This window comes from Petaurus breviceps, unplaced genomic scaffold, assembly GCF_028583685.1.
Source record: "Petaurus breviceps papuanus isolate PSGF00001 unplaced genomic scaffold, PetGlider_PUasm1.0 90903, whole genome shotgun sequence".
Classification (NCBI taxonomy): Eukaryota; Metazoa; Chordata; class Mammalia; order Diprotodontia; family Petauridae; genus Petaurus; species Petaurus breviceps.
The window spans coordinates 10696465-10714888 of NW_027187376.1; the positions used below are offsets into that span (position 1 = coordinate 10696465).

Sequence of the window (18424 nt, forward strand, 5' to 3'; positions counted from 1 at the left end):
GCAACTTAATTCTGCTCTTTTAATGAGGAATGAATGGAAGCAGTTTAAATGGGTACTTCAAGCAAAAAAGGGCTAATGGTAACATACTGCCCTTAAACCATGCTTTTCATTTGAGATTCTGAAAGAATTTTACTCCAAGGCAGTGCCCTATCTTACCACTGAGGAAAAAAAAAAAGCTTACATAGCATTATATTAATGCTTCCCTGAGTTGCTGGTGAACTGGATTCTTCAGATTCCAAGAACTATGGTCTGGAAGGTGTCCTGCCAGGGATGGAACCCAGTTTCTTGGCTCTAAATTTGTGATTTTCAATCCTAGCTAACATTTTCTCAAGATGGCATATGTCTCTCTGATAGGCTTATCTGACATTACATAATCAACTTGTTAACATGTTAAAGCCATTTCTGATGCTATTTAGGAACCATTAAACATCCTGGTTGTCCTTGCTGTCAGAAGAATCTAGTATTAGCACAGATACTATTGTTTATTCTAGCCCCTTAAAAGTAAAGAGTTATTTTTTTTCTTTCTTTGTTCACTACATACTCTGATTTATGATTTTATTTCACTCAAATGGACATCTATACAGTCTACATTTTAAACCAATTTCAGTTACTTGAAGGATAAAATATCCTCTTAAAGCTAAGGCAAGGGGAAAAAAAAGCTAAGGTAGAGCCAAAGCAAATTTATCAACCAATATCTTAAGACAGTTTGATCACTATGCGTTGGAGCTTGGTTCCCCTTTATCCAAGGACTATGTCCCCAAATGTCTCATGTGTGCTTACCTTCCTCCACTGTTCCAGTCTGTTCAGAGGCTGGTGATGGAGGTGGAGAGGGAGGCAGATTAGCGGACTCTTCAACTGCTAGAGATGGAACAATGAAGAAATGAGATTGAGCAATTTATAAGCTATGCATATTATACTAATTTTAGGGAGGCTTTCTAGTCAAGTCAAGGAAAGATACAAAAGTAAAGTACAATTAATGGACTCAAAGATATTCTGCTAAGGATGCTTTTTAAACTTCAATGAAAGCAAAGGATTATATTTTTTTTCTAGAAAGCCATCAAAGTAAAATGTAAGTAAAACAGTAAACCCTCAAAATAAATGAGCGTATCTCTATTGATAACAACCAATTTGTTCAGCTTGCCTCCTTTATGCCTGCTAGACTGGTAAAATATTTATTCCTTGTTCTTATAGATTGTATCCCAACTTGCACATTAGGATTGACTTTGGATTTGATCTGAAAAGGAAAGATGAAGTTCTCTGCCTCACTGTTTTTTGACAGTTACTGCTTTTTAAAGTACATGATAAAAATTTTTGTTAAAAATTAAAAAAAATTATTGAAACATGGAAGGGTTTTTATCCACTTACATAAAAACACAAAATCCTGCTAGTATATGCTAACATTCTAAAATAATTTGGGGCAGATAAAAACCAGAAGCACTTTTGGAGGAAAGAGAATATGTTAATGAAAATGTCTGCCTATCCTTTGACTTTGACACTGTAGATAATTATGAATCATGTTGGAAAATTCTAAGGATTTAATTTAACTCAGTTAAATAAAAGTACTTTTTTTTTTCTTCTTTAACATCCTAATCTTCTTTATGGTCTTTATCAAGGGCTTTGCAGGGAAAATAATTATTGCTCAAGATCAGCAGAAGTCATCCATTTAAAATATATTCTCAATTTCCTTTTCATAGATTGAAATCAACTATGACTGTTGAAAAATATTTACTTAATCCTTTAGACCTATTGGCTTATATATGACTTTTTGTAAGTATAAAATACAAAAAATAATCAAAACATGACTTATACTTTCTCTCAAAAATATGTGCCTATCAGTAAGTCAAAGTTAAAGTTGTGTGTGTATGTGTGTATGCACGCATGTGTGTGTGTGCATGCCCACACTCAACAACCTTGAGGGCCTTCTTTACTATCATCACCTCATTTAAGGGCAATTTAATATATTTTATATATAATTTACTGGAGTATGTTATTTTTATCATAAAATTGAAAGTAAAGAATTGAAGCTATGTAGATGAAAACCCCAAGCCCTAAGTAAGCTATTTCATTGGCTAGAAGAGAAAATCCAAACCTATGATGCAACATATAACTTTAGTAGAGATGTGCAGGGGTCAGGTGTATGGACCTATGTTTTACTGTATGTGTTTTGTGTTATATAAAAATCTGATTTTCTTTCTTTCTTTCTTTTTTCTGTTTTGTTTGTCTTCAGGACCCTCCAGTCATAGATTTCAATCCTTTTCAACCTCCCACCCTTGCAACTGCCTAAAGTATTTTTGATCCACAGAATATATAATCAGATTAAAAAGTGTTTTTTTTTTCAATGAAGAGAAACAAAGGTTTTGATAGTACTAGTGAAAATGGTTCACTGCTGTAAGATTAAAGCAAGTATGCAACTTCAAGTTTGCTCTTAAGTATGAGCAGAAAATCAGCCTTCATATAGAAAGAGGAAGGAGAGCTGTTGCTTGCTCCAAAATAGTTTTGGACATGATTTTGGCATATGATCTTCTATGAGAATGTAGCCAGGGATATGACTGGTATAGTATAAAGAACAACACGCAGGGAATTAGGTGCTAGAATTAGGCACCAGAATGAGATGTTTTAGCTACTAAAGATTCCTTCTGCCTATGAGTTAGACCACACAGCTAATGAGGTCCTTTCCAACCCTCAGATTCTGTGATTCTGCAGTCTGTGATCTGGCTTTGCTTTTTCCTAAGTGTGTGATCCTAAATAAATTGTTTAATCTTTCTAATTCATAGCTTTCTCATCTGTAAAATGGGGATAATAATATACTACCTACCTTACAATGCTGCTACAGGGAGAACACTTTGGAAAGCACTATGCAAATATGAAATGTTACTCTTATCAGAACTATATTTTCAATAATTTTCCTAGGCAAAGGTAAATGAAAAGCCCAGGTGACAGTATCTTTAATTCAATTCAACAAAATATTTTGGAAGATTTACTGTGTGAAGAAAAACGTTAGTTGGAAGGGGAGGCTTAAAGTTAGATAAAATGAATTTTCTACCTTCCTTCAGCTTAGTATGGGCATAAGGTACAAACAGAATACTGTAATACAAAACAACACTCATAAAGTACCAGACAAAGTGTTGTATGAAGTCTGAGATCGTAGCCTTTTCAAAGCTACATAAGTGCTTCTGAAAGTAGACTTTATAGTTTGGGAAGATACTCAAGGAAAAGGTAAAAAGGCAAGTTCAGGAAACAAAGAATAGTCTAGTTTGACTTGCATATAGGAAGGTTGAAATGGCAGGGTATTACCAGTGGATAGAGAGCCTTGAATGACCAAGAAATTTGAATTTCACTTCACAGGCAATAGGAAGCCACCTAAGAGCTGGTTGGGTAAAGGAGAGATGAGATTAGATCTCTGCACCAGTAAGAGGAGCTTGGTAACTCTCTGAAGTATAGATTAGAGGTAGAGGAGAATGGACCTCTGGACCTTAGTTGCCCAATTTATAAGATAAGGTTTGCAAATAGAGCAGATGATCTCAAAGGTCCTTCCAACTTTAAGCCCTGTTAGGATGCTATTGAAATGGTTCAGGATGTTGGTAATAAGGACCTATACTGGATCATAGCAGTTGAAATAGAAAGGAAAAGATGGAGAAGAGATTTTACAGAAGCTATGAAACCAACACTTGATAACCAGTTGGAAGTAAGGAAAAAGGAGAAAGATTCTTTTTTTTATGCTTAAAGCTATGTAGTTATAACATGGCTCTTTCCTGATTCAACTATAGTTTTCTCTAATTGACCTAGTTCTAAGTAGATAAAAGAACCAAGGGAACTAATTATGGTAGAAGCTCAAAATTTGTGTACCTCAAAGGGCACTCAGGATACTTAGAACTTCCTGCTTATAAAAGATGGCCTAAGATCTAGAATGCCACAGCGTCCCTATGAAGCAGAACTGATACAAACTGAGGACCAAATAGAGACAGGAAGTACAGACAACCCTGGCAAGCTCCTGGATTTACCTATAGGCAGTCCTGCAGGCTGGTCTTTATGCTGGGCTTCTTTCTCCTGTTCACCTTTCAGGACTGCAACAGCTTCCGCAGTTACTACTTGGACTATTCTTGCTGATACTTCCTCTGTAATAAACAGTGGCAAAAGGAGAAGCAGAGAGGACAAAAATAATTTTTATCAGTGCAATGGAAAATTGGTGAAGGGGAAAATATCGTCACCAAAAGATAAGGTTTTCTAAACTTGCTCTCTCCAACCTCAACAAAAATATGTTAAAAAAAGAGAGATTATTCAAAAAAACTATTCTAAAAAACCATTAAAACTCCTAGTGTAGGCAAATAAAAAAGATATAAAGAATAGTAAGCATGTAAATATAAAATGATATAAGTAACATCAAGGACTTATTGATTTTATTTGAATTAAAATTCAATTCAGTTCAATAAGCAATTATAATTTGCCTACTATGTACAAAAATTATTGTGGCAGGGTGCCGGAGTTATGAGAAAGATCTTAATACTGACCCTGACATTACTGAGTAAATACCTCAGTAAAAAAAAATAGAATATACACACATGAAAATAACTATAATAGAAAATAAACCATGGTAAGTACATAATAACATCTTATCTTCTGCTTACAGGGACAAACCAGAGTTAAATCTAACAGATCCTCTCCTAGGTAGATGGGGGAAGGGTAGATTTCTCCAGAGTTTGTGTTCTTCTGACCTAGCTATTAGGCCTTCATGAACCTAGGTTCACACTTATACCACAAGAGAAGGACTTAAGTGAGAGGTTCTTGAAGTAAAAGTACTAAAGGATGAAAAGTAAACCCAAGGAGACAGACTATCTAGAGAAACCACCCTGGAAATTTGAAATGAGAAAGAGTTGTTCATAGTATGACCTCTTTATATTTGTAAAGTACTCTCTTTACAACAATGCTTCCAGGCCATTGTTGGCAGAACTATCATTATCTTTAATTTACAAATCAGGAACATGAGACCCAGAAAGAGTTAGTGGCTGGTCAAAGGTAAACAAGCTAATAAGTGGTAGAGCTGGGCCCTTGATCCTAGGTCTTTTAATGGTAACTTTCACAGTCTTTTCCACTATGTACTGTATTGCAATTTTATTGTGATATGGGCTAATTCTATCTATCCATGTTGCCTTTTAAATACAGAACTAAGAAGAGGAATAAAAAACTATCCTTAAATCTCGATTTCTTACTCAATGCTTTTGGAAAGGAGACAATGCTTCCTAATTTACTACATGAGCAGACCTAGACACCTAAAAGAGGAAAACTACATGACCTTTAAAAGTTCATAATAAAATGTACTATAAATTAACATACATACATATTATATATAATATATTCATGTTGCATATTCACATATATTTACTCCAGAAGATTTTAAAAGGAGCTGGATTGATGACTTTTTCCTATTTGCCTGATATTTCATCTCAATTTAAGTAATTCTTTATATCTATAATTGGTAATAGGTATTCCACAATTTGTATTGAAACCGTTAGGGCACTGGTCACAGTTAAGTATATTTAGACTAAGTTGTTAGGATTTTCAATCCACTATAATGAATTCTGCCCATTTATTCTACTAGGCATTAATATAGTTAATTTAGAGATTATTCAAAGCCACTAAATGTATATTGTATTCCAAAGTCAAGGCTGAAAGGAAAAGATAAGGTCTTCAACTGGCAAGCATTTATTAAGAGATTATTATGTGCTGAGCACTGTCTTTGGTTCTAGGGCCATAAAGATTAAAGATAAAGATCACATAAATATAAAGATTAAACAGTCTCTGACCTAAAAGAGCTTAAATTCTATTAGAGAAAACATGTGTATGGAACACAAAATATATGCAAAGTAATTTCTAGGGGGAAGACACTAACAACTGGGGTAGAGGGGAATCAGACTAGACTTTTTGTAGGAAGTAACACAAGCTGAACTTTGAAGAAATAAGCATTTTCTTAGGCAGAGTGGAAGAGTGCATTCAATGCATGGATGAAAGCCTGTGGAAAGGCATGACTATGGGAATTTAAATGCATGGAATACAAGGAAAAGCAAACAAATCAGTTTTGTTACATAGTATAGAGTAGGGTGCAAAAATCCTAGAAAGGTGAACTGGAGCCAAATTGTGAAGGTCTCTGAAGGCCAATCAGAGGAGTTTGTATTTTTTACAAAGGCAAGAATCATAGGACCTTCTTGAGCAAGAGTGTGCTTTAGGAATATCACCTCTGTAGCTGTGTGAAGGATGGAGTGGTGAAGCAGACACTGAAGGCTGGTATAACAATCAGGAGGCTATTGTAATAGCCAAAGTAAGAGGTGATGAGAACCTGGACTGGCATGGTGGCTATGTGAATTGCAAGTGGGACATGGAGGCAAGCTATATTATGGGGGTAGAACTGACAAAACTTGGTAAATGATTGCAAAGGAGAGGGAAGAGTTAAGGATGATTCTAACATGACACACATGGAGAAATTCCATTCTGTCAACTGGGTATAGGAAAGCACAGTTGGAGATTGTCTAACCTGTTTTTTTTCTCCAAATTTTAATGATGCATTTTTAGACCCATTTTCCCATATGCCAAATCCCACTGAATTCTCCCTTGCAATAATGCAAAACAGTTAAGCAAAACTGACAACTACAGTGACAACATTTAACAATATAAACATTACATAACCATTGTTTCCCACTTCTTTCCCCAAAGGAGGGATATGATGGTTTTCATCACTTGTTCTATAGGAATGAGATTGGTTAGTTTCTTTTAAAGGCATATGCTAAGTTTTTAATCAATAGCTATAGAAATCAAATGCCACCTAATCTATTAATGTAAAAGGTATAGATTATTAAATATTGGGAGGAATAGTGATGCATAGTGCTGTATGCGTAGACAAGAATAACTGGGTTCAAGTCCCTTGCAGCTTCAGCTCCCTCATTTGTTAATGAGGCTAGTAATAGCACCTACCTCATAGAGTTGTGAGGATCAAATAATAGACTGTGCATACCTTAAAACCATTATCATTATCATCCTGGTAGGGTAGAAAATGTATATGAACCTAAATGGAGATCTTCAAGCACTTGAATCTGATTCAACCTTAAATATTCCATTAGCTAATCAAGAACACAACATAATAATTACAAATGATTTCATTCAATTTACCAAATATTAAGTACCTACTATGTGCAAAGCTCTGCAAAAGAAGCTGACCAGTGCTCCATTTTCATGTCATTTCTTATCTAAACATTCCTTAAAAATAGTGAATGGGAAATTTGTCATTGACACAGATTGTAAGATCTGGCAAGGCCCTGGATGTTTTCTAGTCCAACCTCCTCATTTTGCAGGTCTGAAAAGGTGGCCATAACCAGTACTGCAAAGGTCAGATTGCTAAATGGCAGAACAGGGACCAATTCACATATATGGAGAAGCACAGTTTAAAAAAAATGTTGTTCCCTAATAAAGTTTTAGTTAAAGTTGAAGTGTTAACCTCCTTCTAGATTCATTACTCAGAATTTACATGTAAAAACAACAGACTACCTTTTACAGAGAAGGTGCCAATATATGTTAGTAAAGGGAGTTATCCTATTAGGAATTCACTATACCAATGAAATCATGGGTCTAGTCCCATCACATTCGTAAATGGTGGTGGAGGCATTGTTTGGGATTTTTAAATGCCTGCAGTGAATTTCTGAGTTATACAGCAAATATAATCAATAGTAGTCCTAAAAAACAAAGTCCAAAATATCTGGTAAATGTTGCCATGTCTCATAGCCTAGACATCTATGTAACTTGCCCAAAAGTGAGATTAAATTTGATTCTAGGTCATTAAAAAAAAAAAAAAACAACACACACATACAAACTAAACCTCCAAAGAACTCTACCTTTAGAAGACATGTTGGGGAGGGAAGTGGGGCTAGGGAAAAGCTATAATTAGGATAGAGGCATATTTCCCATTTCAGTGACTCAGTGAACTCTGCCCCTCCTTCAACTGTACAAAAGAGAGCTTGGAGTTTCTCATCTTACTATCAGTAGCCATTCCGTATTATCTCTCCCTGGAGAAATTCTTGAAATTCCTCCCTTTTTGTAATTGCCAAGACAAATGAAAAATGTGAAATCAGCCTAGAGAATGGATGAAAAGGAGAATGGGAAGTTGGTAGCAGCCTTTTTAAGATCAATGGTCTCTTCCTTAGTGCACTGGAGAAAGAAATGACAAACTACTCTAGTATTTTTGCCAAGAAAACCCCATGTATGGCATTGGTGTGACATGGTCCATAGGATCACAAAGAGTCAGACAAAACTGAATGACTGACTGAACAACAGTCTACTCCAGAAGCAACATAATCTGCTTGAGAAAATATATTCACTTCTGGTAGAATGTTTTTATGCTTATGGTAAATCACTTGTTCCTAAGCATCAAGTTCCATATGGAGAAACAAACCTTTATTTGAGACAGATGTTTATCTGTTTCAGTTTACCAAAAGAGTTCACCTTGACTCATGATCTTGTGATCACTTTATGATCATCTAGTGGTGATTCCTAGCCATGGAGCCAAAGTGGAGCCTTGGTCAACTTCAGCTACAGTAATACTTTGTACCTAAGGTACAATAGTCAGTCATTGAGTAGGACATGCTTCAAAATCTTTGGTGTATTGTTGGTGAAAATGTTGTAAGTATTTTATTCTTGTATTTGGGGGGAACTGCTCAAAGAAACTCTCTCTAACTACATTAAGGGTATAGGATTAGCATATAAAATAGCATTATATGGCTTGTATAATGTCATGTTTTAAATACTGATATTTAAATCACAGATTCTTGCAGCACTGAGATTTTGAAACAAGAACTTAAGGGCCTATAATTGCAGAACCTGGCTCCTTTTTTAGCTTAGCAAATGGTCTTTAGGAGTTACAATTCAAAAATTCATCACCTCTCTGCCAATCTGCTAATAAGCCTCTTGAATATGATCCATTAGACAAATGTGTGGAATAATAGATAGAGTACTGGGCCTGAGGTCACCTTTGATGTTTATAAGCTGTATAGCCATGGACAAGTCACCCTCTGGGTGCTTCAGTAAACTCCCTAGGACTTATATAATAAGCCACAGATGGAGGAATCTCCCCACAAATTTGCACAGATGTTTTATGTATTCACAGAAGATTTGCCTTGCTTTGGATCTGTGATCTACTTTAATCATCAAACACTGGTTAACAACTAAGTTTCATCTCTCATGCTGATAGAGTTTCTTTGGGAGATCTGGGGGCAGGGAAAGTATATGACACTATTGTTAGGAAATTGCAGAAAGTTGTAGAATATAAATTTTAATCAGGGTAAATAAAAACCCATAGAATTTGTTTTAGGGCATGTTTTAGCAAGTAAAATTGATTCTGGAGTCTCCCCTAGATAGATATTTTTGTGACAGAGAAAGTTCAGTTACTGTGGCAAAAAAAAACAAAACAGTGAGATCACTACAAAAAGAAGAGAGCCTCATCCTAATGGAGTCTATAAATAGGGAAGCTACTGTGGAATGGACATCTTTAGACAATGGCTATAGGGACTTTGGCTTTTAGTAAGGGTTCAGTTAAAGTTCAGGAAAGAGTAATGATAAACATACAAAACAAACTCAGGGGAAAGAGATTCATAAAATCTGAACTCTGGAAGTCTGACAATTAAAGGAGTTTTTGTTTGTTTTCATTATGGGCTTTTGTTTCTCACTTGCCAAATTTAGTCTCCAGTCAATTCTCTTATTTTCTGCCTGTTACAACTTTCCCCAGCTCTTCTGTCCTAAATAAATAACAATGAGGAGCCAACAAAAAGAGAAACCAAGAATTAACTCCAGGAGGGCGGGTACTTATATCTTGTCAGGATCCTGTATATCTTTGAAGGTGTAGCACAGTGTTCTGCACACAGTAGGCACTTGTAGGGTATACTGTTAAACAAGTCATGGGTAATCAGTTTAGTTGACCTATTCAAAGAGTAGGTATTTTGTAAAATTTTCTGGAATTGGAAGTCAGACCATAGCATTCCTTTATCCTATCCTATGCGGGTAAAATGCCAGGCAAGACTAACTTTGTCTGAGACTTTGGTGGAATGTGGTTTTTCTATTATATGTTACCTGCAATTCATGGTTATCAGTACTGACAGAGGAAAACAATAGCTTTGCAAACAAAGGACCAACAGGAAGTAAAATGTGGAAGGACTGGAAGTTTGCCTTCCACATCATCCCACCTTCTCTTTTTGCATTCTCTCTCTTTAGGTGCTACTCTTAATGCAATAGAGAAAATGCACAGGAAAGAGAATTGAGGATTGTTTATAGTTGAATTTGACACTCCTGTGATCTTACTGATATAGGTAGAATGTAATTTCTTTATGGGTATGGATTGTCCCATTTTTATATTTGTATCCCCAGTACCTAGAACAGTTCTGGGTACATAGCTCTTAATAAACGCTTTGTGATCGACTGATTCAATCAAAGCCTTCTCATCTTACGTGATGTCTATATTCTTCTACAAGGTCTAAAGAGGAGCTACTAACCTTTTGGAGGTCTCTCCCTAAATCAGGTTCTTAATCTGGGATTTGGGAAATTTTAAAAATATTTTGGTAACTGCATTTCAATAGAATTTGTTTCTTTTGTAATACTTTTCATTTTATACATTTAACAACACTAGCCTAAGAAAGGGCCTGTAGATTTCACCAGAATGCCCAAGGGGGGACATGATAGACAAAAGGTGAAGGACCCTTGACCTTAGAAAGGACACCTCACTTTAAGCAGGTAAAGTGGAATACAAGGGTTGTTTATCTGTTATTCTTGGCACTTGCCACATGATTGACTTACCTTTTCTGATCAGACATGTTCTTGGATTATATCCCTTACGATGTATGTGTGCATGTGTGTACATGTGTGTGCGCGCACGTGTGTGTTAGGTCATCCATGGATGTGGCAGTTCATTTGTGCTTACCATAAGATTTTCCATAGAAATATGCATCACTCCTCAATACTTTTTCCTCAGGGTTGTGATGTGCCAAGATTTGGAACCATGCAACATTTCTGGGAGAACATTTACAATGGCTGATACTTCCTTCCCTACTTCCTCTTCTACAGTGATTTAATGCTAATGTATGTTAATTTCTGAACCTTGACTTTTCAGAAGAAAGGGGGGTATTTTTTCAAATATACAAATAAATGGATAATGCTGATTGCCATGGTACAAAGAATGGCAAAGCTGACTGGTCTAATTACACTCTTAAGAGGCAGCATTGTACAGTGGCTACAGGGTTGGCCTTGGAATTGTAAAGAACTGGGCTCAAGTCCGTCCTGCCTCCCACATAATACTCACTGTGTTAAACTCATTAGTGCTCTAAGTAGATCTCCCCAATTATAAGTTATAGATGAGTTGTCAGTCACCCTTTGTGGAGAGAGTTTCTCCACTGGGAGTTCCAAACACTGACACAATCACAGGCTGCCTTCCTCTATCCCACTCTCCTTTCAACTATTTAATTTTCCAAAATGATTTTGACTTTTCCCAGTCTAAATACTGTGATACACTAAATACCTCCATTTCTAAATAGTGGTGGAGGTGGTGAGGGAACCCTCAGGGAAGAGATAATGAATGATCACTTCTGCCTCCCCTTACTGATGTGCAACCAGTGTAGACCTACCCTCTAAGGATACAAACTAAATAAAAAAATGAGTAATGACATATAGAGGTCATAGGGTGAGGGTCCAGAGTTCTGGAAAGTAGTATTCAATGGACTCCTCCAATGGAATCACAGAATCCAAGAGCTAGAAAGACCACAGAGGCCATTTAGGCCGACTATTAATGAGCAAAGAACAATTTTACAATGTCCATAGGATGTATCATCAGAAGTAATCATCCATCATCTGCTTGAACAACTGAAGTGATGAGGAACCCATTAACACAAGGAGCACTTCATTCTACTTATAGGCAGCTTGTTTAATAATAATAATAAATAATAATATTAGTAGCTAACATTTATATAATACTTACTATGTGCTAAGCACTTTGCAATTATTATCTCATTTGATTCCCTCGAACAACCCTGGGAAATAGGTGCTATTATTATCTTCATTTTGCAGTTGAGGAAATTGAGGCAGGTAGAGGTTAAGTGACTTGCCCAGGGTCATACAGCCAGTAAGTGGCTGAGGCTGGATCTGAACACAGATCTTCCTGACTCTAAGTCCAATACTCCATCCACTGCATCATTTGCTTCATTCAACCTCCATCCATTGCTCCTAGTTCTACCTTTTGGGGTTAAGTAGAATGACTTCCTCTTTCCCATTATGGTCTTTAAAATATACAAAGACAGTTATCAACTGATTTTGGAATAGTGGTGTCCTCTCTCCATCCTAGAGTCATTCTCTGTAAACATTCCTACATCTCTTCTTCCTCTACATCTCTATTAGAATCTATGTTTCTTAAGGGATGGGACCATGTCTCCCCCTTTCTTTGTGTCCTTGGAACTTAGTACCTACTGGGTAATAGGAGCTAAATAAATGCTGATTATTATGTTTTAATGTTCTAATTTATCTACATCTTTCCTTAAGTGCGATGTTTTAACTTGTATTTTAAAGCATGTGTTTTAATTTATGAAAGATTGTTTTCTTGGCAAAATAGCAAAGGAGAATGGAGGTGACAAAACTGTATCTGTCTATGCTATTATATAGAAAGGGCAGCTAGGTGGCCTAGTGCATAGAGCACTGGGCCTAGAGTTGAGAAGATTCATCTTCCTGAGTTTAAATCCTGCCTCAGATACCTATTAGATGTGTGACTCTGGACAAGTCACTTAACTCTGTTTGCCTCAGTTTCCTCATCTATAAAATTAGCTGCAGAAGGAAATAGCAAACCACTTCCAGTATCTTTGCCAAGAAAACCCCAAATGGGGTCATGAACAGTCAGATGAAACTGAAATGATTGAACATCAACAACATTACATAGCTGAATGAGAAAGGTAAGTGATAAATCTACTTATCCAAAGGGTTCCTTGTTATCTGAAAAGCAGTGACAAACTGTAAAAGGCAGTGTTCTTTTATTCATATCATATTAATTATATCAATAAAATATGGAACTTGACTCCAAAGATGATATTTCCTATGGGAAAAATACCCTTATTGGCCTCCATTTTGGAGACAATCATCATTTAGGTACTTCATCTTGCAGTGCATTGGGAATTAAATAACAGAATATGTAGGGACACATTTGACTTCCAAGAGCTCTCCGTCACTTTAGTAATGAGCTCTTCACTGAAGGATTATTTCATCACCACTCTACTAAGAGTATCTTCAACCACTACTACTCAATCTATTTCAACACTAATGTTCTATAATGCACATCATGTGTTTTGTTTGATTTTTTTTTTTTAGCTAGGCAATGGGGGTTAAGTGACTTGCTCAGGAACACACAGCTAGTAAGTGTCAAATATCTGAGACTGAATTTGAATTCAGGCTGTCCTGACTCCAGGGCCAGTGCTCTAGCCACTAAGCCACCGAGTTCCCTAACCCCCTTTTTTGTGAGGCTATAATGTATTTTCTACAGTACCTTTCTTGGTATATAAAAAAGGTCCTGAACCACCAAACTGCCCAGATATTTATGACTATTTCAAGCTGCTAGATTCTTCCATCATTAAGAAAAAAAATTTTTTTTTAAAGCAATTGGGGTTAAGTAACTTGCTCAAGGTTACACGGCCAGTTATTTCTGGGTGTGGTGCTAAGTATCTGAGCCTGGATTCGATCCCCAGGTCATCCCAACACTGGGGCCGGTGCTCTTACTTGCTGTGCTACCTGGCCGCCCCAAGACTCATTCTTTACTACTTCAGTGAGTATTTTCAATCCATTCTAATACTGTCGTAGAGCCCTACTCCCTTGATACCAGACATTTATTACTTCATCATATAATTCTATCAAAATTGCTCCCCACTATTCCCCAGCAATGAAAACAACTTGGAACTTTCTCAGTAGCAGTAGAAAATCACAGTTCACTTCCAAGAATAACTTATGAAGTGAGTATGCCATTTTACCTCTTTTGGCCTCAGTTTACTCCTATGTAAGAAGAAGAAATGAAGCATTTGGACTAGAAAATGTCTAAGATCCTTTCCAACTCTGATGTGCAATGACTTAAAGTATATGAGTCTATCTTGGGCGCACACAGAGCTTTTTTTCCCCCCAATGTGTAACCTTTAGGTTATCATCAAGACCAGCTGTGATTGCTTGAATATTCACAATTCCACTAATTAGATTCAGAATGAGAAATCGAAAGAAACTTGGCATATCCCCGAGAGGGTGTTTATGCTGATTTCTTGCAGGTTGTGTTTAAAAGATGAGAGGGAAGGTACAAAGCGAGTAAATACAACCAGATGGAATAGAAAAGCCAACAATTTTGCTATGTTTAAGGGGGAAAAAGGTATAATAATGCTATGTGAAAAGAAATAAAATAAAGCAAGTCTACCATAAGCTCATGAAACAAGGAAAACAAAACATTTTCAGACAGAATGCTCCTGTCAAGAAAAGGTTTCTCTCAGTAGGGTACAGAATGGTTACCCAGGAAACCAATGCTAATTGCTGCCGACATGGAAACTTGTCAACAAGGAAAACACTGTGTAGTGTGCAGCTCTCTGCTAAATAAATGCCCTTGATTAATTCCAAAAACAAGGAAATAAGAAAAGTTCTTTGCTCTTACCCCTGGTTAATTTGGAAAAATAAATGGTTCCTATAAAGCTTGCTTCCTTGCATGCAACTGGTAATGAAGAAAACTCAAGGACCAGCTTGCCTTTTGGTTTCCTTGGCACCTTTGCATTAAAAATTCATAAAATGTGCCAGATTCTAGGGTCTCTTCTCTGACCAGACTCTTATTCATTACAAAAGGAATCTGACCACAGTACAGAATGAAAAGTTTGGTCCATTAGCTTTCTCCAAGGACATTTACTGTTGAAAAGAGGCATGCCCATTTCCTTTTTTGATTAACTGACATAACGTGATATAGACTGATAGGTATGCCATTCTGACTTGTATGCAATTCCTCATATAGAACAATACATTAGAAATTCCATCAACTGGCAATTTCTAAATATTTCACTTATATTTTAGGTAGAAGTAGAAGAAATAAATATACTATTGGGAAATCATATTGTACCTTATTAAAAATATAACTTTTCTATGTGACATCTACTAGCCTACTATTAATGAAATGACAAAGAACAGGTATGTACCCAACATGTGTTGTCTCTTTTCTAGGAAATGAAACTTTTGTCTCAGGATCAATCAGATGTCAATTTGTTCATTCAATGAATATTTACTGAGTGACTATTATGTGCAAGTCACAGTGTTACATACAGCAAGGGATATGGAACTAAATAATACATAATCTTTTTAAAGGACCTTATATTTTAGTAGAAGGGGCAGGTATTTCCCCTTTTTTCCCAGTAGTGTTGATGGCATTGGGCTGATCTATCCATATTTCTGTCTGGATATTCATTTAGGGGGGCAATAGCCTAGGATTTGAGTTACAGTCTATTCCGGTAGAAGATTTTTTTTCTTCTGCTCCTTTGTTGGGGTAAACCCTAAAGCTAGTCTCACTGTCACCATCTTCTTATCAAATGAATCTTTGAGCACTACTTTAGCTTGCCAAGGATTTAATATAAGGAACTAGCAGGGCACAGAAAATCTGTGAAAATCAGTGAAAAGATAGATATTTTGAACCATGGAAATAGCCACATGAAGTCTGTAGTTCACAGAGAGAAGAAAATATATATGAAATATCAGACTAGAAATGGCTTCTTTGCTTCATAATAAAGGAAGATGACCACTGAAGTTCCTTCCAGACTAAATCTATGATGCTCAGAACAAAGCTATAGATAAACATTTCCCAGGACTGGAGCCTGGTCAGAGAAGAAAGGACAGGAGCTCAGTAAATTATGATGATAGCTAGCAGAGGTTTTTATTTGTCATACTGTTATTCTTTTTGTACAGGGTTTTTGGTGGAGAATAAGTGTCCTCGGATTATGCTGGTTAAATAAAGCACATTATCAGTATATGTGTCAAAGTAGGGTCTTATTATTTTTCTGACCTGAAATAAATATAATAGAAACATCTTGTGTGACTTTTGCCTGTGAAATTTACAAATTGCTTTACAACATATTTTAATGCAATTGATTACTGCAAGATCATAGATTTGGACCTTGAAGGGACATTAGCTATCTGATTTCATTTTATAACAAAGGAAACTATAGGCCATTTAGAGGTTATAATGGGAAGTAGATTGCCTAACACCAAAGAGTAAAGTAACAGAGTCAGAATTTGAATGGTTTTCTTCTTACTACCAGTCCAGTATTCTTTCTGCTATTCTGTACCATATGGGCCACTAGATATTGCAGTGGATAGAGTACCAGGCCTGAAATCAGGATGACTCATCTTCCTCAGTTCAAATCTGGCCTCAGACACTTACTAACTGTTTGACCCTGGGCAAGTCACTTCACCCTGTTTTTCTCAGTAACTCATCCATAAAATGAGCTGGAGAAGGAAATGGCAAACCATTCCAGTATCTTTGCCAAGAAAACCACAAATGGGGCCATTAAGAGTCAGACATGACTAAAAAATGACTGAACAACAAAATTCAGTACTATATAGTTTAAAGATTTTTGGGGATCTTCAAAATTCAGTTTCATTTGACTAAAATGTATCATAACTGCACAGGTTTTAAAACTCCTTGGATAGATATATGAAACTGATATTCTCAGCCAAAATCTTGGTGCTTATTTTATTCAAAACATATTCAAAAAATGACAATATCATTATCATTAATAGAGAGACCTGGGATTGCCTTGGTAAAAAGAAATGGGAAAATTTCACTATTAAAAAGTACTTACTGTGGGGTGGCAGGAGAAGAGAGGAAAATTTGGAATTCAAAACCTTATGGAAGTGAATGTTGAAAACTAAAACTAACTAAATAAATATTTTTTAAAAAATAAAAAAAGAGAGTACCATTAGATGAAGGTAAAGCACAGATGTAGATCAGAATTAAAAAAAAAACAAAATAAGGATGTTGGGGATTCTGGGTTGTGAATGAAGCACACCTAGATTTGGAGGGAGATTAGTTTATATTCTTCCACTTGAATGACTTTCCCACTATGATATCTTCTTGTTTTGAATTTGGAAAAAAAAAAAGATGGCTAGAAAGGTAGGAACATAAGAGGAATAGGCCTATGACAAGGCCTGGTTCTTTAGCTAATAACTCCTGACAGAATGTAACACCACCTCTGATGGACAGTGACAGTGGCAGCAGCAGTGATAGTACTGCTGTGAATGGGAGTGGTAGTTTTAGGAAACCCAGCATTTAGGCAGTGCTTTATGTTTGAAAAATGCTTTTCATACATAATTTTGTTTGATTCCCACAACAACTCTCCAAGATAAGGTCTACAAGTATTATAACCCCCAATTTAATGATGAGAAAACTGAGCTTGAAAGCCCAGGGTCCCACACTTAATAAGACTCACTTGCAACATTTGAAACCTAGGTCTTTCTGACTCCTGGCTATTATTATCAACTATGGCATCTGATTGTCTTTACTGCTTTAAGGTTGCGCAGATCCCTCTTCTGCTCCCTGATCATGTGAAGGGAACTGTTGGTTCTGTAAGGATGTTTTCATGGGATACAAGCATTGGCAGGTCCTACCAATCTGCAAAAGTTTGCCATCCAGACCTGAAGACCACTTGTGTGTCTGTCACCTGATCACCAGAAGACTGGACGCCTGGTGATACTATTTGGCCAAAGCAACTCACAATGAGCATCTACGAAAGACAAGAGAGGTGGAGATTGTCATTGGAGGAGCAGCCAAGCCAATGAAACCATGTACCATTTGATATATTGAAGAATCTATTTCTTAGAAAAGGTCTAACTAAATAGATTGCAAGTACTAGTAGAGACCACATTACTATTAAGCAGAGGTGGCAGACAGCCTAAGGATCTTAGGATTGGAAGGGGCCTTTTAATGATAATCCCCACTCATTAAAGCAATAAAAGAAATGCTAATATTTCAGTTTTCTTTGGATTTATAGTGATGGCAAAAAGCAAAGGCAGGTATAAAAGTTCACCTTCTCAATGCCAAATACTATCTAGGATGAAAGTTTCTCTCGACCCTCAATTTATACTGAAAGTATCATGAGAAATATGATTTTTTAAAATCTCCTTTATGAGGAGATAGACGTTCCTTTAGAAAATCAGTGACAGAAAATAGAAAAGTCATCTTTGACAATTCATTAACATACACATGTCTATTTATCGATTTTCCTTTTGAGATCTGCTGAATTTAAATTGGACATTAGCGATTTTACTTGGACATAGACAATACTATATTGCCATTAATAAGTTTGATAGTGTAATTATAGAGATTCAGCAGGGTTCAGTGGATAGAGACCTGAACCTA

The 18424-nt window shown here is 36.3% G+C and overlaps 1 protein-coding gene across 16 annotated transcripts in view; it reads right to left on the bottom strand.

Moving 5' to 3' along the window:
- MAP2 (microtubule associated protein 2) overlaps nucleotides 1-18424 on the bottom strand; it is a 373092-nt gene that overhangs the window by 65263 nt on the left and 289405 nt on the right. For 14 of the 16 annotated variants that reach the window (XM_069075243.1, XM_069075256.1, XM_069075242.1 and 11 more), the window contains 2 exons: nucleotides 4002-4115; nucleotides 781-858 (listed from right to left, as the gene is read on the bottom strand). In XM_069075243.1, coding sequence (XP_068931344.1) covers nucleotides 781-858; nucleotides 4002-4115 — 192 coding nt within the window. The remainder of the gene's footprint in view (nucleotides 1-780; nucleotides 859-4001; nucleotides 4116-18424) is intronic. The other 2 variants (XM_069075251.1, XM_069075250.1) reach the window with 1 other exon arrangement.